Consider the following 21,947-nt stretch of genomic DNA (forward strand, 5'->3'; position numbering starts at 1 on the left):
ATGTATCCAACAAGAACTAGACACAAAAGAATAATATTTATCAAAATTAAGCTAGTCAATGCATTCTATACATGAAAGTGGCAGTCAAAAGTTCAGTTGCACAATACTTTAATTGGCATCTCCGGCTAAGTGGTATTACTAAAACTTAAAAAACAAATTACAGTACATTTACTAGTTCATGATGAAATCTTAATATATTTTGCTACTTGTACTTCAATTTAATATAGTACAGTGTGATGCACAAAACCTGGGACAATTTGCTTCTGTATTTGTATGCCAGTCCTCAAAATTCAGTAATTTTGAATGTATTTCCGGGGATATGCTCATTGGAAAAGAAGTTAAGATTCAACTACAGTTTGCATAATGGATTCTGAAAAGGTACATCTTTTTTATGGAAATATTAAAAAAGTACATTGCCAAGTCTGAGTGGGATAACGGTCTAATACAGGAGTTGGCAATCTTTCAGAAGTGGTGTGCTGAGTCTTATTCACTCTAATTTAAATCTTTGCGTGCCAGTAATATATTTTAATGTTTTTAGAAGGTCCTTTTCTATAAGTCTATAATATATAACTAACCTATTGTTGTATGTAAAGTAAATAAGGTTTTTAAAATGTTTAAGAAGCTTTATTTAAAATTACATTAAAATGCAAAGCCCCTGGACTGGTGGCCACGCCCTGGGCAGTGTGAGTGCCACTGAAAATCAGCTCGTGTGCCGCCTTTCGCACACTTGCCATAGGTTGCCTATTCCTGGTCTAATATATGAAATTCATATACAAACTAAAAGATTCAATGAGTGATCTTAAGGAAGGTTTAAAAGACCAAAAGTCAATTAAAAAAACATTTCACATTTTCCTGATGAAGCTTATTATGAAAGGCATCAAGGAAAATGGCTGAGAACACAGAATTCTTACATCTGATAAGAAACTCCAGCTTTGAGAGACTCCTCTAGTTATTCTTATTTCCCCAGGGCCTTGTTTCAATAATGTACTCATACTTTGAGCAAGTCCAGTAAATTGATGATAGTGTTCACTTCATTACATCAACTGCGCAATGGCAACACAAGTGGTAAAGAAATTCAGCTTAGGTTACAAATTTAAATAGTGCACTAAAAGTTTTTGTAATGCAGCAAAATGACGTATTTCATTGTTATCAGAACTAACTAAATCCTGGTGATATTTAATTCTGTAGTGAACAGTACTATGAAATTCTGCAGCAACAGAGACTGTGTTACATATTTTATAACAGCCCAAGTTTACTGGCATTTTAGGGCACACTGCAAGGTCCGTCTTTGTCCCTGGAATATCAGGAGCTGAGAAACCAGTACGGTCAAGAAGTTGTTGGAAGTAGACACTGGTGGTGATTTTGTTAGCAGAGTAATTACAATTTTTCTTAAATATGTTGGAGAATGATATTACATGCTACCAGTGATGCCTTTATACATAACTTCCCTGTGAAAATACTATGTGATGAATAGCGCTCTCAGATATTTGAAAATCTCAACTTTCAATTTCTAGGAATAAACAAAATTGATTGGAAAGTAAACATTTCAATGACAATATAAATTCTTACAAGTGTTTTTATCTGCTGCCTTATATTAGTACATACCATTGTGATCTTTTAATTTCAAGGCAGTCACATGAGCCAGCTAAAGATCACAAAAAGAATATATTAAATTAACAAGTATCCTTTTATCTGTAGAGACTGTATTATTTTGGTAAAAGAACAATCAGAGTTTTCCTTCTGAATTCCCTTACATTTGTTTTTAAAAGTTTAAAAAGGTCTGCCAAACATGCCGTTCTGGTAGGAAGACAGAAAAAAATTCTAATACACATCTATTTTCTTTCCAACTTGCCTATTTTATGATTTTAGAGAGAAAGTAAAAATAAATAAATAAATATTTTTAATATATATATTTTATATTACATATATAAAATAAATTATCCAACCAAAAAAAAGTACAAGTGGACAGGGAGATAAGGATAGAATTTAAAGTTAAGATATGTAAAGCACAATTTTCATAATGTGCCTTCTCCTTATGTACTCGGTTTGCAAATGACCATAACGTGCATCCATGAAAACTCATCTAATCTGTCTGTATACTTTCTGTATTCTGGGCCCCACTACAAGCAGAAGGCTGACCACAGTTTATGGGATGGGGCCATGGATCTGACTTAAAATACGGTGGGGCTTCGGCTGAGACTCTGCATCCGCTCAATTTTCTCTTTGAGGCTGAAGGAGAAAATTAGGTAATTTAAGAAAATAAGAGTATCTAAAATTCTTGTTTCAGCCACATCTTTCTTTGACTCTGAAATAAGCAGTTTCATCCCCGTTTTCAACTCTCATGCTTCCCAGACTCATCTCCTGTTCTCTATTTTTCCAGAAAGTCAATGCCCCCATGGTATCCATAGTGACAGACCAATATCTTACTCTCCAGTTTTGCCTGACCAAGTTGGATTATGCATCATTCTTAATCTTTGCCCTCAACTGCAAGGGTCTGTCTAGATTAAGCCAGGATTATCTGATCTACCCTCGATGTCTTTTCCTAATGCAGACAACCCCCCCAAAATAACAAATATAGTTTTTATATCCCTTCCTTGGCAAATATTCTGAACTATCAGCTTCAAATGACTTCTAACACCATCTTCAGGCTATTCTATTTTTTTTTAACTCATATTGTTGTAATACTCAATGTTAATGGGTCATCATCTGGGTCTGTTTCGTATTCTGTTCCACCTTTCCACCCAGTGTATGAGAGTTATAAGGACAGAACAAGTTGAAAACAAAGTAGCACTCGATCAGAAAATAAGCTATTTTCTTGAAAAGCTATTGATCACAACAGTAAAAATACCTTTAAAAATCCTGTTAACGTGGGGAAAAAAAAACCTAGTGCCAGATTTTTAGAGTTACTGAGTACCCTCAACTTCCATTAACTTCTAGGAAAGATGTGAATACTTAGCACTTCTGAAAATTAGGCCCTTGACCTCATCTTCAGTATATTCAGAGTATCATGGTAGTGATACTACAGATATGGCCATTGAATTTTAAACCCCCTACTCCCAATCTCTTATATCTTTCTCCAAGAATATCCCTTTTTATTAAGCTTTTGGGAAAGTAAAGGACATCCACTTTGTCATCTACAACTAAGAGGTAATTTTTTGTGCTCAGTAATTCATATGGCTTAATATTTAAACTCCCATCTTGATATATAACTAGTCTTCCATAAGGAATGCTCTCTGCTAAAATTGAAAGAAAAAAAACAGTCAAATGCTTTTAAATTACTTACTGTGTAGTACATTCAGAGTAGCAGCAAGAGCTCTCTCAGACCGTAACTATTTCAAAATGAAGGTCTGATATCCAGTTTTAATACAAACATCTACTGTGCAGCAACATACCAAACTAGCCTACCATGACATTACCTTTAATAATTGCAGTTGGTCATATGAAAGTTCTTTTACTGGTATCTCAAACAATTCCAATGGCTCAGCATCGCATTTCTTGGAAAAAATATGTATTTGACATTAAATGTTGAAAATGCACTAGAAAAGTATGATAAGCAATACACTTATTTCAAGACAGACATCACAAAAGCATTTAGAAAAGCACACTAACAAATACGTTGTTTGCCACTGATAACGTTAAAATGGCACTTTATCAATTTATGGATGAGAAGACCAGTTTTCAAAAGTGGTGTTTTGATGTGCAAAACAGTAACTGTCTCAGTGCACTTAGTTAAGGCAAAATTAAGATTTGCAAGCACAATTTAGGACTTAATTTTCAAGTGGTGAACTATGCACCAGGCTGTTGCTGTACGTTATTAAAAATTCTTGTAACTGCCTACATTTGTTCATTTAAAAAAACATTAATTTATTGACATTACTCTGCATTTAACTTGAAGTTCACAAGATGGAAAGTGTACAATAAAAATTCTAAAACCCCGAACACCTCATTTGACAACGCTTCCAAATTTTTGTTTTGAACATCTCAAACACTGATAAAGAGAACACGTCCTGGTTTTCATATGATGTTCTAGTGTCCCAAGAACTTCTTTCAAGACATCTGTCCTCATTTTTCATTTCAAATGTTCTTCCCATTCCAACTAAAAAGTTTTTGTTCAAACATTGCTATACTGATTTAAGATGTTTTGTACACCCATTTCAATCAATCACATACTGAGTGCACATTTCATGCCAAGCACAATTCAAAGCCAAAGCTTGTCATGTGTCAGGTGACAATATTGCAAACTGAGTATAAGGAGTTGATAATCCTGTCTACTCAGTGAAAAAACACTTGCTCAAGCTTTTCAGGGGAAAAGGTGTGCAGAACTGTCAAGTTCTCCACCTTCACTTCTTTCTTCTCTACGGATGTCAAAATGTAGAGAAGAGGAAAGAAAGCAGAAGACGGAGGGTTCAGCCTACCTGACTTGTTCTGCTGAGCCATGTGGACAAATCCAATGAGAGAATGTGGTGCACTCAAGCATTTTGTGACAAACTCTGCCACAAAAGTGTCCCATTTTTATTATGAAATCTATAGTCACCTTTTTCATACACAATATTCAACAAACTGTATGCTATGAAACTTGGAGGTTTAAGAGAAATTCTACAAGTCTGCTGTAAGATTGTGCCCGCCTTAGTGAATTTCTATCATAATCAGTATGCACTATAACAGTGTTGATCATCCAATAAGTCACATACAGGGGCCTCGAGGATTATACCCTTACTGTGAGAAAACAGTAGAACTGTTTTGGCAGGTGACTGAAGAAACAGCTTGCTTCTAGGACCTTTCTTCCTGCTACTATCACTTCTGCCCTGGCTCCATCCTTTCTGGCCTACCACTCAACCCCAGAGATGTTCTTCAGCCCCAATTTTCCTCCCCACAAAATTTTAAGTACTAAGATAGGGTAAGCAGTGCTTCAAGGGGCTGAGAAGACAAAAAAGACCAAAAAAAAATCCAACTTGTGACAATCTATTATGGCCACGAAGACTTGCAAGATATGGTAGATTACAGGAATTTCCTGCTATTTTGTGGGTCATGGACTAAGAGGTTGAGAACCACTGTACTACAGCATGGAAGGAAGTATTTCAGATCACATATCTGAAGGGCCCCTAATGTCAAGATAAAGAATTACTATTAAATTAGCTCATCTTTTATGGTATATTTTCATACAAACCCATCATTTCCAATACATTAAGACTGTACTGTTTGTTTCCATTCCATACTTTTTCTGAGTTACCGAACTATTTTTACAAGACACCTTGACATTTCAATCAAATAATTTGAGTTCCAGTAATTGTCACACTAACAACAGAAATATGGCCAGCACATTCATATATACCTTTTTCATAGCCATACAACAAGTAAGATCGTGATATACAACAGGCACATGATCTTTAGAAAGATGTACATCAAATTCCACAAATGCTGCTCCCTGCAGAGAAGAAAGAAAAAACTGCATATAAGAACTTGAGAGTTCAGAAGAGAGTTTTCAAATTTATAAATTTTATATATAGTATGTCAAATGAAATAGAATAACTACAGTAGCTGCAAAAAGTTAGAGTTCAGTACAGCACTGTAGGGAACTATTGGTTATATGTTGACCAAATTCTTCAGTTCAACGACTGATAAACAATGTACAGGAAAAAATATTTAAATAACCAGTATGCAAGTCTGATAGCTATTATTTATTCAGTCTCTTAAGGGTTCAAGTGTGTGTCAGAGTATTATGCACTCTTCACTGAAGAAAAGCCATGAGAGGAGATACACTTCATATACTGAAATTTACATGCCTTTCCCTGCTCTGACATATAAGCTAAGGTCTGCTCAAAGGAGTGATTTGAGATACTGAAAATGCTGATGAGCATTCAAGTATCAGTTAAAAACTAAAGCAACAGCATCAAATAAATAAATGTAACTTATTTGGATAGAGCTAAATTGTTATTTTTTGTTATAACTATATAAAAGCACTTAGAAAGTTTGTTCCTTTTAAAGAAGAAAGCTTAAGAACAACATGTGCTGCTTTTATTAGAAAAGTCAATTGAAGACCAGCTTTATTTTTCGTTGATTAAAGAGGAATTATTCAGAAGTAAATCAAGTCCTCTGAAGGTAGCACTCAAAATTCCCATACCTGGATCATACATTCTCCCTCCATTAGCTTTAGAAGCTAAATAGGAAGTCCAGGACATTTCCACTCTCTCTCTCAGAAGGCTTATTTATATAGTACCTCACAGAATTATTTTTTTCATTTTCCCTACATCCAATGCTTCAGAGGATGGAAAGACAGGATCCTGATCTACAGACCACTGCTGTTTTCCTCTCCATTGGTAATTCCTGTGTTCCCATCATGGTCACCTGTTTCTTACTCTAGCCACCAAGAGAACATCAGTACAGGTGGATCAGTAGAGAATAAAATAGCATAGAGCCAATTTCCATTTCTTGAAAACTTAGTTTCATAGAAAGACCACATCTCCACTGGACTAAACAGGAACTTTGTTTTAAGGGAATGACTAGTATCAGTGTTGATTAACAAAAATCCCTAACTCTAAGGGCAGAAGTTACTCACCTTGTACAGTAACAATCGTTCTTTGAGATGTATGTCCCTGTAGGTGTTCCACTATAGGCATATCTGCATCCCTGCACTGCTGATCAGAGAACTTTGGTAGTGGGGTCTGTTTAGCCTGTGCATGCACAGTCTCCTCCCCCTCGTATGCTCTGCCACAAGGCTAACCAGCATTGTGCAGACGACCTTCCTCAGTTCCTTCTCTACTGCTGAGTTTATTATGAGAACTCTGAAGTAGAGGGGAGAAGGGTGGGCATGGAGTACCCACAGGGACACACATCTCAAAGAATGATCACTACTGCACAAGGGAAGTACCATCTTCTAGTAATGTCCTCATAGACGCTCAACTGTAGATGACTCCTGAGCAGTATCCCCCACTGGAGGCTGGGACTTCGGAGTCGAATATATTTACGGATGATAGTACCCTGGCGTCAAATCTGGCATCTGCAGCAAAGTCCCCTAGGATCGCACAGAGTTCTGCAAAGGTATGTGCAGGTGTGCAGGTATCCAGGTACTTGTTCTGCAGATGGTGACTAGCTGGGCTTCAGTGACGGAACACACCCTGCAGAGACAATCGTCCAGGTGTGAGTAAATCATAATATCCTGGGAGTGTAGGTGGGTTGCCATTACTGAGAGAACCTTGGAGAATACTCTGGGGACTGATGAGAGGCCAAACGGAGTACTCCGTACTGATAATGGTCTTGGCCTAGTGTGAATCTGAGGTATCGTCTGTGACTTGGTATGATCAAAATGTGGAAGCAAGTATCTTGAAGGTTGAGGGACGAGAACCAGTCTCCCTTTTCCAACACTGGAATAATCAAGTATTGGGTGTAGCCGTGTTAGTCTGTATCCATAAAAACAACAACGAGTCTGGTGGCACCTTAAAGACTAACAGATGTATTTAGGCATAAGCTTTCATAAACAACCTCATCGTCAAGGGGACCATATTGAACTTCTGAGCCTTCACAAATTTGTTCAGTGCTCCGAGGTGTAGTATGGCTCTTCAATCTCACTTTTTTATTGAGTATCAGGAAATAGCAAGAATAAAAACCTTTGCCTTTAAGATGTATGGGCACTTGCTATAGACTCCTACACTGAGGAGACAGCTTATCTCTTATCGTAGCAGGCTTTCATGAGAAGCGTCCCTGAAAAGGGACCGAGGAGGACATTAAGGGTTGGGAGGGAGGTGAAATGGATGAAGTACCCATTTCAAATAATCCTCAGCACCCGTTTGTCGGAGGCTATCTGTTCCCAGGTGCTGCGGAATGGGGTGAGCCATCCGCAGGGATGAGCAAGGTTTTCCAGCGTCAGATGGTACTGAGGAGAGTGGTCTGATAGCACCTCAACCAATCTGTCAAAAATGTCATTTTGAGGTAGGTGGATGTGAAGAAGCAAGCTGAGAGCCTGAAGGTTTCTGTACAGGGAACCTGGACTTCTTTCTTTGGGGTTCATATGATCGTTGAGATAAGTACTGTGATGAACGGAGTCTGAATGAAGGTTGAGGAGTATATTTTCTCTTCTAACCAGACATGTAGATTCTGAGCGTTTGAAGAGTAACTCTGCAATCTTTAAAGTGTGGATGGGAACGTCTGTCTTCTCAATGAACAGTTTTGAAACTTCAAATGGAAGGTCATCCAGAGTCATTTGCACCTCCTTGCGGAAACCAGGTAAGTGCAGCCAAGAGGCTCGTTTCATCACAACTGCAGTAGAGATGAAGTTTGCCACCATGTCAGCTGCTTCAAGCGCAAATTGAAGTGATCTCTTTGTCACCAATTGGCCTTTATTAACAATGTTTTTAAAAGTTCTTTGTGAGAATTTGGGAGCTGCTCAATAAGGGAATTTAGTTTTGAATAGTTTAAATAATCATATTCTGCCATTAAGGTTGATAGTTTGAATACGGAACTGCAGGTTGGCTGATGAATGTTTTTTTTCCCTCCAAAAGATCTAGACGCTTCCAGTCCCAGTTGTAGAGGGTAGCTTTGAGATGGTGCTGGCAGCCTCTTGAGTTCACCATGTCCACAAATTAAAAGGTAGGTCAGAGAAAAGAAGCTGTCTCTCTTTTGCTGGCACATAGTACTTTTTGTTGGCCCGCCTGCATGTTGGTGGGACTGATGCAGGGGTCTACCATATGAGTTTGACAGGGTCCAAGACAGCTTCGTTAATCAGGAAGGTTACTCTGGACAATGCAGAAGAATGTAAAATGTCCACTAGTTTATGGTATGGCTCAGTCACCTCTTGTAGTGGTATCTAGAGTGCCTCTGCCACCTGCTGGGCCAGCTCCTGAAAAAGCTTAAAGTCATCAGTCAACGACAGTGGAGGGTGCATCACTGTATTGTCTGGTGATGATGAGAAATTAGTCTGGAGGGTAGATATCTCCTCTACTTCAGCCTCCTGTTCCTCTCTTAATGGTTCAGGGGCTTGGATGCCCTTCATGTGGCAGCCGAAGGAGGGTGTCTCCGTGACTCTTGATAGGCCATGCTAGAGCTATGGGAGGCATAATGTCTGTGTGCCTGACAATGGTCCCAGTAGGGCCATTAAGAAGATGGGAAGGGGCCCCATGGTAGATACCATGGCTGCCCATATCAGGGAGGCTGCAGATCAAAAGGGCAGTACAGTTGAGGTCCATACTGGAAATGGGTACTGTAGGATGGGTAAGAAGAGCAGCAAGAGACCACATCCTCTTGCTCACTATCCAACTCAGTACTTGAAAATGAGGGCGCATGACATGATGTTGCCTCCAAGTCTGGTGCTCTGGGTGGACTTGTACCGGGGCCCCAGTACCAAGTAGAGGTGAATCCAGTAGAGCAGGTTATGAGATGCCTTATGCTTGTCCAGACCTTTCAGTGTCTGACACATACCAGAAGTCCCGTTGTGCCTAAGACATCATTACTGGTGGCGGTTGACAGTGCCAAGATGTCTGCACCAAAGGAGCCTGTGATGTGGACCTGATAGTGTAGTCCATCAGTGTCTAGTGTGCCAAAGACCGTACTGATGTAGGCTGAAGAAACCTTCCCCATGGTAGATTCTCTGGAATTCTCACGTCTTGTTCATACTAATGATTCCTTGCCTGTGCCCATATGGTCCTTATGCAGCCCAACATGCTCTGTCAAGTTGGTACTGTGTGAGCTTTAGGTACCAGACTTAGATGTCTTCGGTGCTGTCAATACTAATAATATTGACCGAGCCAGAGATTGTTCTCAGCTCAGTTGGGGCTCACAGTGGGGCCTCACTGCCCTTTTCTTAAAGGCCTCATGCGAGTGGCTCATGGTTGCCTTCTTGGGCTCACTACCCTTAGATGTAGAGGGCTGTGGTGAGGCTTCCCACCTTCTGGGGTCTTGGCACAGCTTTGAGAGTGGTTGAAGGGACACCTCCATTAGGAGAAGCTTGAGTCTCAGTTCTCTATCCTTTCCGAATCTGGGCTTCAGTTGTTGGCATAAAACCATACTTCTGGGGAATATGGTCCTTTACCAGACAGCAGATGCACTGAGAATGTCAGTTAGTCATCTGGATAGATTCCTTGCAACTGAGACTCTTCTTGAAGCCCACTGAACTGGGCATACCCTGTCCAGGGGAGTTCCCTAGACAGGGGGCTGAAGAAAGACTAAGTCTAAATAAAGCATCGAGTTTTTTGTTGTTGGTTTGTTTTTTTGGGGGGGAGGGAAGAGGTTGGTTGGTAAATAAAAGATAAAGGAGAAAAGAAAGGGAAGCTCCAAAAGGTAGCTAAAAATTAACAATTCTAAAGAACTTAAGATCCACTAACGGACAGCGAAAGCTCCCTTGCTAGTCCAGGTGGCTGAGAAGAGTTTGCCCACGCAACTCTGGTTAGCCTCATAGCAGCGCGGGGCGGGGGGAAGGAATGGCGTGGGGGAGGCAGGGCATGCAGAGGCCAAACAGACACAGCTATCAGACTTCTCCAGTCGGCAGTGCAGGGACACAGACAAACCTACAGCGGAGCACCCAGAGGGACACTACTCAAAGAAGAAATAATAAATCAGACTTTCCTTAAAAGTCCTTAACATGAATATGTAGTACGTTTGGACTGCAACATCCCTGAAGTAGGCAATGAAACTTGCTCTGCTGCATACTACAAGCACTGACATGGCATTCAGACAGCAAGTTAACTATGCCACAGCAGAAAGTAATGCACAGAAATCACCTTTCAACTACAGGACTTCTGAGAGAACACAGTGACAAGGAAGTGATAAACTAACAGAAAGGTTAAGGTCAGTCTGCTCCTAGCAGACTTTCAAGGATCCGTAATGCCAAGAAACTATCTCACAGCAGCATCTCCTCAAGAGCCTCACCTCATTCTCAGTCTGAAAAAGGGAGTGCGACCAGACATCTCATAACCTGCTTACCACCTTCCTTTCAGTCCCCGAGTCCATTAACACTTCCTTCATCTTAGGCTGCGTCTACACTGCCACTTTCAGCGCTAAAAGATGTTAGGGGTGGTTTTGTTTTTTTAAATCACCAGGAACGCTCTCCGCCAGTGATAAAGTATGTCTACACCACCCACGTCACAGCGCAGCCATGGTAGTACTGCTCCAGCTGTGCTGTAACATGCGTAGCGTAGACATACCTATCCTCTGATCAAGATCTTTGGACAGGAAAGTCTGAATGCAACCTCAGACTAAATGGCAGAATATCTGCACCGTGAATTCTAAATGAATATCCCCGAAATTAACCATCTAACCTTTAAAAAGTCAGAGGTACTAGTTCTCGTTGAAGACAAGTAAAAATTAGATTTCAATATAAAACACATTTTGAAAAAATGAAAGATTTAATTTTTCAAACTCATCTCTAAAATGTCTTTTCCAATTAACCTCCAAGGCCATAATCCTTAAAAGATTTATGCAAATCAACTTCATATACCTGACCTGTCCCCACCAGATGAAATCCTGGCCCTACTGAAGTCCGTACGAATTTATCCACGGATTTCAGAGCCAGAATCTTGCCTATTGCCTTCAGTGAGCTACTCACATGTTTACAAGTTACGCCTTACGTGTGACTCTGTAGGATTTGAGATTAGCTCTCTAAAGTTCTCCATCTGTTAGAAGCAACATCTGCAAATTTTAAGGTGGAAAAGTGAGTTTGAGAATGAAAGTCTAAAGTGAGCTTATAAAAGAAAGTAACAACCATGCCTATGGAGTTGCTATTAAAGTTCCATACTTTGTGTATTTGACTATTTTTTTCTTTTCACTTAAGATTTTCCTGACTGAATTGCTGAATCACTAGATCCTTAACACAAAATATCAGATGTATTTTTACAAATAGCTTGTTTCTATATACACCCACACATACATGGCTAGCAGCATTCCGCAGAGAAGCAACAGTGTTCTCTTGAACTTTAGCAAGTCTGAAATAGAAACAGAGGGAAAAATTGTTAGAAGTAAGACAATGTGCGCGCGCGCACACACACACACACACCCATCAGCAATTTTAGTTTTAAAGGAAAACTCACATTTAGAATAAAATCACTTAAAAACTGCTATGAGTTTTTCATAAAAATTGACCTGGCAAACTTATTTACACAAGTGGATACCTACAAAAATGAAGTATGTGGGACTAGACAAAATATCACAATTCAGGTACAAATTTACTTACTTGGTAGTTGTTGTAGAGTTTCCTGCACCCCTATGTCCAACATCTAGTGTTGTTCTTGGTCTCCAGTATTTAGCATATGAAGCTTGCATATCACAAATGTATCCTGATATCGGCTTTATAATTATGTAGTCCACTATAAAGAAAACACATTGTTTTGAATGTCATAAAAACGTGATGGTTTTAAGTAAAGCAGTCTGGCTATATCTCTGGAGCTGATTCAGAGCCACTGCACTTGAGAATTTACTGCAAGTCTACAGAATTTCCTGATGCACAATAACTATGCACACATGCTAGGAAATTATCTTTAAATACCACCACAGCCATCTTAAAGTGAAAAAAAAAATTAAGTAAGTTAATTTCTAAGGCCTGGTCGACACTACGATTTTTGGTCGAATTTAGCAGCATTACCTCGATTTAAGCCTGGACACATCCACAAGATGACGCCCTTTTTTCCAACTTAAAGGGCTCTTTACATCGATTTCTTTACTCCACCTCCGATGAGGGGATTAGCACTGAAATCGGCCTTGCCAGGTCAAATTTGGGGTAGTGTGGATGCAATTTGATGGTATTGGCCTCCGGGAGCTATCCCAGAGTGCTCCATTGTGACCGCTCTGGACAGCACTCTCAACTCAGATGCACTGGCCAGGTAGACAGGAAAAGGCCCACGAACTTTGAATTTTGTTTCCTGTTTGGCCAGCGTGGCGAGCTGATCAGCACAGGTGACCATGCAGAGCTCATCAGCACAGGTGACCATGGAGTAGCAGAATTGCAAAAGAGCTCCAGCATGGACCAAACGGGAGGTGCAGGATCTGATTGCTGTATGGGGAGACGAATCCGTGCTAGTTGAACTCTGTTCCAGTAAACGAAATGCCAAAACATTTGAAAAAGTCTCCAAGGGCATGAAGGACAGAGGCTATGACAGGGACTCGTGTGAAAACTAAGGAGCTCAGGCAAGCCTACCAAAAAACCAGAGAGGCAAGCGGCCGCTCCGGGTCATAGACCCAGATATGTCGCTTCTATGATGAGCTGCATGCCATTCTAGGGGGGCAGCCACCAGTACCCCAACCCTGTGCTTTGACTCCATCAATGGAGTAGAATGCAACACGGAAGCGGGTTTGGGGGATGAGGAAGAGGAAGAGGAGGTGGTTGAAGATAGCTCACAGCAAAGAAGTGGAGAAACTGGTTTTCTCAACAGCCAGGATCGGTTTCTCACTCTGGATCTGGAGTCAGTAACCCCAGAACCCACCCAAGGCAGGCTCCCGGACTCTGAAGGTGGAGAAGGGACCTCTGGTGAGTGTACCTTTATAAATATTAGACATGGTTTAAAAGCAAGCACGTTTAATGATTAATTTGCCCTGGCATTTGTGGCTAGTACAGCTACTGGCAAAGTCTGTTAACGTGTCTGTGGATGGAGCAGAAATCCTCCACGGACATCTCCATAAAGCTCTCCTGGATGCACTCCCAAAGCCTTTGCAAAATGTTTCTGGGGAGGGCAGCCTTATTCTGTCCTACCATGGTAGGACACTTTACCATGCCAGGCGAGCAGCACGTAGCCTGGAATCATTGCATAACACAGCATATAGTCCCGATGTTTGCTGGCATTCAAACATCCGTTCCTTGTCTCTCAGTGTTATCCTCAGGACAGTGATATCATCCATGGTCACCTAGTTGAAATAGGGTGATTTTATTAAGGGGACATTCAGAGGTGCCCGTTCCTCCTAGGCTGTTTGCCTGTGGCTGAACAGAAATGTTCCTTTCTGTTAGCCACACAGTGGGGGGAGGGGTGAAGCGATCATCCCAGAGAATTGTGTGTGTGTGTGGGGGGGGGGGGAAGGTGTTAAGTTGGGTTTGTGCTGCACGCTAACCTGCAAACTGCGGCCCCACCTTTTAAACTGCCAACCCATTTTAAATGGCCAACCCAACGGCCGCTTGGTATGGGAAATGCAGGCGCTGTTGTTTGAAACCATTCCCATATGTTATGAAGGTTAAAGAAGCCAAAAGACTGTGGCTTACCATGGTTGCCTCCAAGCCGAATTCTGTTGCCTGGCCCTGTCTGAGTGATCTCTCACACCAAACCAGCAGGCCCTCCCTCAGTAAGAGGCAAAATGCGACCTTGTAACTAAAGCATGTGTTATGTAATGTTAACAGCAAGGTTTACCATGAGAGAGTGTACCCACTGTTCTATAAAATGTGTCTTTTTAACTACCACTCTCCCTTTTTTTTCCCCCTCCACCAGCTGCATATGTTTCTCCTTCCCAGAGGCTAGCGAAGATTAGAAGGCGAAAAAAAAAAAAGCACTTAGGATGTCAGACTAGATGATCAGATTGGTCCCTTCTGACCTATCAGTCTATGAGTCTATGAGTCTATGAAATGTTCTCTGAACTCATGCTGTCCTCCCACACTGACAGAGCACAGCAGGATGTGTGGAGGCAGACAATGTCAGAATGCAGGAAAGCACAATATGAACGTGAGGAGAGGTGGCGGGCTTAAGAGAGTAAGTGGCGGGCTGAAGATGAGAGGTGGCGTAAGCTTGCTGATAGAAGGCAGGAGTCAGTGCTCAGGCTGCTGGAGGATCAAACTCATATGCTCCAGAGTATGGCTGAGCTGCAGGAAAGGCAACAAGAGCAGAGACCGCCACTACAGGCCCTGTGTAACCAACAGCCCTTCTCCCCAAGTTTCATAGCCTCCTCATCCAGATGCTCAAGAATGCGGTGGGGCGGCCTCTGGCCACCCAGCCACTCCACCCCAGAGGATTGCCCAAGCAACAGAAGGCTGGCATTCAATAAGTTTTAAAGTGCAGTGTGGCCTTGCCCTTCCCTCCTACCACACTCTACCCGGTGCCTCCCTCCTCCCCCACCTCACCTGGGCTACCTTGGCAGTTATTCCTCTATTTGCGTTACGAATTAATAAAGAATATGTAGCAACAATGACTTCATTGCTTCTGCAAGCAGTGACTGAAGAGGGGAGGGGAGAGCGGCTAGCTTACAGGGAAGTAAAGTGAGCCAAGGGGTAGGGGGGTGTCCACCAAGGAGAAAACGAGAACTTTCACAACATAGCCTGGCCAGTCATGAAACTGGTTTTCAAAGCTTCCCTGATGCACACCACATGCTCCTGTACTCTAACCGCGCTGGCGTCTGGCTGCGCCTAATCAGCGGCCAGGCGATTTGCCTCAACCTCCCACCCCGCCATATACGTCTCCCCCTTACTCTCACAGATATTGTGGAGCACACAGCAAGCAGTAATAACAATGGGAATATTGGTTTCGCTGAGGTCTATCTGAGTCAGTGAACTGCGCCAGCACGCTTTCAAACGTCCAAATGCACATTCTACCACCATTCTGTACTTGCTCAACCTATAGCTGAACAGCTCCTGACTACTGTTCAGGCTGCTTGCATGGCTTTGTGAGCCATGGCATTAAGGGGTAGGCACTATAGGCATTTCAACACCTCCAACGGTTCTTTTCTGGTGTGGGAAGAAAGTCCCTTGCTGCAGCTTTTGAAACAGACCAGAGTTCCTGAAGATGCAAGCGTCATGTACCTTTCCTAGCCATCCCACATTGATGTTGATGAAATGTCCATTGTGATCCACTAGTGCCTACAGCACCACTGAAAAGTACCCCTTTCAGTTTATGTACTCGCTGGCTTGGTGCTCCAGTGCCAAGATAGGGATATGGGTTCCACCTATCGCCTCACCACAGTTAGGGACTCCCCATTGCAGCAAAGCCATCCACTATGTCCTGCACATTTCCCAGAGTCATTACCCTTGATATCAGCAGCTCTTTGATTGTGTTGGCTACTTGGATCACAGCAGCCCCCACAGTAGATTTGCCCACTCCAAATTGATGCCCAACTGACCGATAGCTGTCTGTCATTACAAGCTTCCACAGGACTATCGCCACTCGCTTCTCAACTGCGAGGGCTGCTCTCATCTTGGTATTCTAGCGCTTCAGGGCAGGGGAAAGCAAGTCACAAAGTTCCATGAAAGTGCCCTTATGCATGTGAAAGTTTCACAGCCACTGGGAATCATCCCAGACGTGCAACACTATGCAGTCTCACCAGTCTGTGCTTGTTTCCTGGGCCCAGAATCGGCATTCCATGGCATGAACCTGCCCCATTAACACCATAATGTGCACACTGCCAAGGCCCATACTTTGTATGACGTCTCTGTCCATGTCTATGTCTTCATCACTCTGATAACCGTGCTGCTGTCATCTCCTCGCCTGGTTTTGCTTTTGCAGGTTCTGGTTATGCATATATTCCAGAATAATGCACGTGGTGTTTACAGTGCTCATAATTGCTGTAGTGATCTGAGCGGGCTTTATGATCTCAGTGCTGTAGCATCTGCGCTGAAAAAAGGCGCAAGATGATTGTCTCCCATTGCTCTGATGGTTGGAGGGGCAACTGATGACATGGCTTGCAGGGAATTAAAATCAACAAAAGGGGGTGGCTTTGCATTAAGAAAAAACACAAACAACTGTCACACAGAATGGCCTCAAGGACTGAACTCAAAACCCTGGGTTTAGCAGGCCGTTGATCTCACGGAGGGGGGAAGGGAGGGGAGAAGCAAATGAATATAAAACAAAGCAGGTCTATTTCCTGTTTTGATCCACTCCATCTATCTTTTACATCCTAGGCTGGCAGCAAACGGTTCAGTATGACTACTAGCCATCTTCATCTCCTGGGTGCTCGGCAGAAGATGGAAATGACCTGGCTGAGTCACTCCCATGTCTGCCCAGGACTTAGAGCATTTTGTGTGGGGACACACACTATCGATTGTATAAAAACGATTTCTAAAAAAACAACTTCTATGAATTCAACCTAACACATTAGGCTATGCATTCTGAAATCATTGGATTAAATGGCCAAACACAGCACTTTAAACAAAACCGTCAGTCTAATTTTAAGGTAGTTTATGTTGAAGTTCTTGTTTTTTATCAATCATACCTCTTACTTTTCCAATGGTTTTTCTTGAACTTCTGCTCATAATAGGAAGTGTGAGAATTCCAGCACTCTTTCCCAGTTCTGCAATCATGGAGGATAAGAGGCATGCAGTACCCACATGGCCTGGAAGTTCATCTCCTTGTAATACTCTTTCGCTTAGATCTTCCTAAAAATGACAAGTATTAGGTTTTCTTTTTAAAAAACAGAAGACGACATTAAATTACGGCTATATGTATGAATGACAATATAAACTCTCCATAGTCATGGAAATTCTGCTTGACGAGCAAATGTAGACTAGCACTGATATAAAACGAAAGATACCCCTCCAGTTTGCTTCATTATGAGATCCCTCTTTTTAAATTCAAATGTACTTGTGTTACACACAAACCTGACCTCACTGTTATTGTAAATTATCAGAAATATGAAATCTGAATTTGATAGAACTGTAGGAAAAAAAAGTTGAGACTCTTGCAGAATTTCAGCCACTCTTTTGGTTTGCACAGTTTATTCTGGCTTTATGACATACAAAGCCCAGTATCTTATTCAGGACTTATAGTTAAACTAGGTTATTAAATATATGATTACACTATATACAGTATTTTTCTGGGAGAAGGAAAAGGTCAGAGGGTATGCAGGCAGAAAGGACAGTTACCTGTTCCGTAATTGGCATTTGAGATGTGTTGCTCATCTCTATTTCACAATAAGCGTGCGTGCTCGCCACGTGCACTGGTGCCGGAAGTTTTTCCCTCAGCAGTACTCGTAGGGGGAGCGCTGCTGTGACCCCTGGAGTGGCGCCACTATGGCGCGCTATAAGGGGATCCATGCGCTCCCCCCACCCTCAGTTTCTTCTTGCCGGACCAACTCTGACAGTAGGGAAGGAGGGTGGGATGTGGAATAGACATGAGCAACACATCTCAAAGAACGTCAGTTACGGAACAGATAACCGTCCTTTCTTCTTCGAGTGCTTGCTCATGTGTATTTCACAGTAACTGATTACAAGCTATGGGCGAGGGAGGTGGGTAGAAGTTTATGGATCCCCTGGTAGGAGCACAGCCCTACCAAAAACAGTGTCATCCCTGGCATGGGAGACTATCGCATAGTGCAACGTGAAAGTGTGTACTGAGGACCAGGTAGCGGCCCTACAGATGTCCTGGATAGGGACGTGGGCCACAAAGTCAGCCGATGAGGCCTGAACCCTTGTCGACTGAGCCCTTACGATAGGTGGTGCGGGAACCCCTGCTAGGTCGTAGCATGTTCGGATGCACAATGTGATCCGCCGAGACAGTCTCTGGATGGAGATCGGTTGGCCCTTCATGCGCTCTGCCAAGGCAACAAAGAGTTGCAAACACCTATGGAACGGCTTAGTCCACTCCAGATAAAAGGCAAGTGCCCTGTGCACATTGAAAGTATGGAGGCAGCGTTCCTCGTTAGAAGCGTGTGGCTTAGGGCAGAAGACAGGTAGGAAGACGTCCTGGTTCATGTGAAAGGTGGAGACCACCTTGGAGAGGAATGTGTATGTGGCGAGCACGCACACCTACTGTGGAATAGACATGAGCAAGCACTCAAAGAAGAAAAGACGGTTACTCACCTTTGTAACTGTTGTTCTTCGAGATGTGTTGCTCACATCCATTCCAGTTAGGTGTGCGCGCCGCGCGTGCACGTTCGTCGGAAACTTTTTACCCTAGCAACTCCAGTGGGCCGGCAGGTCGCCCCCTGGAGTGGCGCCGCCATGGCGCCCAATATATATCCCTGCCGGCCCACCCGCTCCTCAGTTCCTTCTTGCCGGCTACTCCGACAGTGGGGAAGGAGGGCGGGTGTGGAATGGATGTGAGCAACACATCTCGAAGAACAACAGTTACAAAGGTGAGTAACCGTCTTTTCTTCTTCGAGTGATTGCTCACATCCATTCCAGTTAGGTGAATCCCAAGCCATACCTAGGCGGTGGGGTCGGAGTGAGAAGTAGCGGCATGGAGCACTGCAGATCCGAAGGCCGCATCCTCTCTAGACTGCTGGACCAGGGCGTAGTGGGAAGCAAAGGTGTGGACCGATGACCAGGTCGCTGCCCGACAGATTTCCTGGATGGGCACACGGGCGAGGAAAGCCAGCGACGACGCCTGCGCCCTGGTAGAATGCGCAGTCACACGGCCCGTAGGGACATGGGCCAAGTCATAGCAGGTCCTGATGCAGGACGTTACCCAAGAGGATAACCTCTGGGAGGAGATAGGAAGCCCTTTCATGCGGTCCGCTACCGCCACGAAAAGCTGGGGGGATTTGCGGAAGGGCTTAGTCCTCTCCATGTAGAACGCGAGAGTCCTACGGACATCAAGCGAGTGGAGCTGCTGCTCCCTGCCTGAGGAGTGAGGTTTCGGGAAAAAAACCGGGAGGAAAATCTCTTGGTTGACGTGGAAGGCTGAGACTACCTTGGGGAGAAAGGCCAGGTGTGGTCTCAGCTGCACCTTATCTTTGTGGAAGACCGTATATGGGGGGTCTACCACAAGAGCCCGGAGTTCCGACACCCGTCTAGCTGAGGTGATAGCTACTAGAAAGGCAGTCTTCCAAGAGAGGTAAAGCAGGGAGCAAGTGGCTAACGGTTCAAAGGGGGGTCCCATGAGTCGGGACAACACCAGGTTAAGATCCCAGGTTGGAGCAGGGGGACGGACGTTAGGGTATAAACGTTCTAGCCCCTTAAGGAATCTAGACACCGTTGGGTGAGAAAAAACAGAGCGACCATCCGCACCCGGGTGAAAGGTGGAGATAGCTGCTAGGTGAACTCGCAACGACGATATGGCCAGACCTTGCAGTTTGAGGGACCAAACGTAGTCTAAGATGTCGGCTACCGAAACTTCCATAGGGCGGAGATTTCTTTCCGCGCACCAACAGGAGAAACGCTTCCACTTGGCCGAATATGTCGCTCTCGTGGAAGGCTTCCTGCTGCCCAAAAGCACCTCCCTCACCGGCGTGGAGCAGCGCAGCTCGGAACCAGTCAGCCACGCAGGAGCCACGCCGCCAGGTGCAGCGACTGCAGGTCCGGGTGACAGAGGGTCCCGTGCTCCTGGGTAATCAGGTCCGGGTGAAGGGGCAGGGGAACTGGGTCGGCTATGGTCAGGTCCAGCAGCATGGGGTACCAGTGCTGTCTGGGCCATGCCGGGGCTACCATGATCACGAGAGCCCTGTCCCTGCGCACCTTCAGAAGGACCCTGTGGACCAGAGGGAACGGGGGAAACGCATAGTATAGGTGGGTCGACCACTGAATAAGGAAGGCATCCGCTATCGACCCGGGCTCCCTGCCCTGAAAGGAGCAGAACGCTTGGCACTTCCTGTTCCCCCTGGACGCGAAGAGGTCCACCCGGGGATAACCCCACCTCCAGAAGATGGAGAGGGCGACGTCCGGGCGAAGGGACCACTCGTGCGACAGGAAGGATCTGCTCAATCGATCCGCCAGCGTGTTTCGTACTCCGGGGAGGAAGGAAGCCGTGAGGTGAATGGAGTGGGCTATACAAAAGTCCCAGAGTCGCATCGCCTCGTGGCACAGGGGGGAGGATCTGGTGCCGCCTTGCTTGTTGATATAATACATGGTCGTCGTGTTGTCGGTGAACACCGCGACACAGCGACCCTGAAGCTGATGACAGAACGTTTGACAAGCAAGGCGGACCGCTCTCAACTCCCGCATGTTGATGTGTAACCCGACCTCCTCCTGGGACCACAGGCCCTGCGTTCTCAGGGTCCCTAGGTGGGCCCCCCAGCCTAGATCTGAGGCATCCGTTGTCAGGGACACCGAAGGCTGAGGTGGGTGGAAAGGGAGACCCGCACATAGCACGGACTGGTCTAGCCACCAGCCGAGAGAATCTAACACCCTCTGGGGGATTGTGACTAGCATGTCTAGCGGCTGTCTTGTCGGCCTGTAATGATCGATGAGCCACAACTGGAGGGGCCTCATGCAGAGCCGAGCGTAACCGGTCACAAAGGTGCAAGCCGCCATGTGGCCTAACAGGGTTAGACATGTCCGCACTGATGTCAAGGGGGCTGTCCGCAGTCGTTGAACAATCGCCGACAAGGCCTGGAACCTCTGCAATGGCAGTAAGGCCCTGGCCACAGTAGCGTCCAGGACGGCCCCGATGAATTCCACCCTCTGTGTGGGAATCAGGGTGGACTTGTCCGTGTTTATCAGGAGGCCCAAAGTGGCGAACATGCCGGTGATCACGCGGACATGGCTGCAGACTTGTTGTTCCGACGTGCCCCGAATCAACCAATCGTCCAGATAAGGAAACACGTGGATACGATTGCGCCGAAGATGCGCCACAACAACTGCCATGCATTTTGTAAACACCCTCGGGGCCGTGGACAGGCCAAATGGGAGGACTGCAAATTGGTAATGAAGGGGGCCCACCACGAAGCGAAGGAAACGTCTGTGGTGTGGCCAAATGGCAATGTGAAAATACGCGTCCTGCATGTCGAGGGCGGCGTACCAGTCTCCCGGATCCAGGGATGGGATAATGGTCCCCAGGGATACCATGCGGAACTTCAACTTCACCAGGTATTTGTTGAGCTCTCGCAGGTCGAGGATAGGCCTGAGGCCTCCCTTGGCCTTGGGGATCAGAAAGTAGCGGGAATAAAACCCCTTGCCTTTCTCGTTTTCCGGAACCGCCTCTATAGCTCCTTTGCTGAGGAGCGTCTGTACCTCCTGTCGAAGGAATTGCTCGTGAGAGGGGTCCCTGAAGAGGGACGAGGAAGGGGGGCGGGAAGGAGGAAATGATACAAACTGCAGGCGGTATCCCGTCTGCACCGTGCGTAAGACCCAGCGGTCCGATGTTATTTGGGACCACGCCGGGAGGAAAAACGAAAGGCAGTTG

General features: G+C 44.5%; 1 protein-coding gene across 8 annotated transcripts in view; it reads right to left on the reverse strand.

Annotated features, from left to right (window-relative positions):
* The window catches only part of GPCPD1 (glycerophosphocholine phosphodiesterase 1), a 73,618-nt gene that overhangs the window by 13,044 nt on the left and 38,627 nt on the right, over positions 1-21,947 (reverse strand). For all 8 annotated transcript variants that reach the window (XM_050952117.1, XM_050952116.1, XM_050952118.1 and 5 more), the window contains 6 exons: positions 17,101-17,263; positions 12,158-12,290; positions 11,855-11,909; positions 5,333-5,425; positions 3,417-3,494; positions 1,606-1,645 (listed from right to left, as the gene is read on the reverse strand). In XM_050952117.1, the coding sequence (XP_050808074.1) occupies positions 1,606-1,645; positions 3,417-3,494; positions 5,333-5,425; positions 11,855-11,909; positions 12,158-12,290; positions 17,101-17,263 (562 nt within the window). The remainder of the gene's footprint in view (positions 1-1,605; positions 1,646-3,416; positions 3,495-5,332; positions 5,426-11,854; positions 11,910-12,157; positions 12,291-17,100; positions 17,264-21,947) is intronic.

Source organism: Gopherus flavomarginatus, chromosome 4 (assembly GCF_025201925.1).
Source record: "Gopherus flavomarginatus isolate rGopFla2 chromosome 4, rGopFla2.mat.asm, whole genome shotgun sequence".
NCBI lineage: Eukaryota > Metazoa > Chordata > Testudines > Testudinidae > Gopherus > Gopherus flavomarginatus.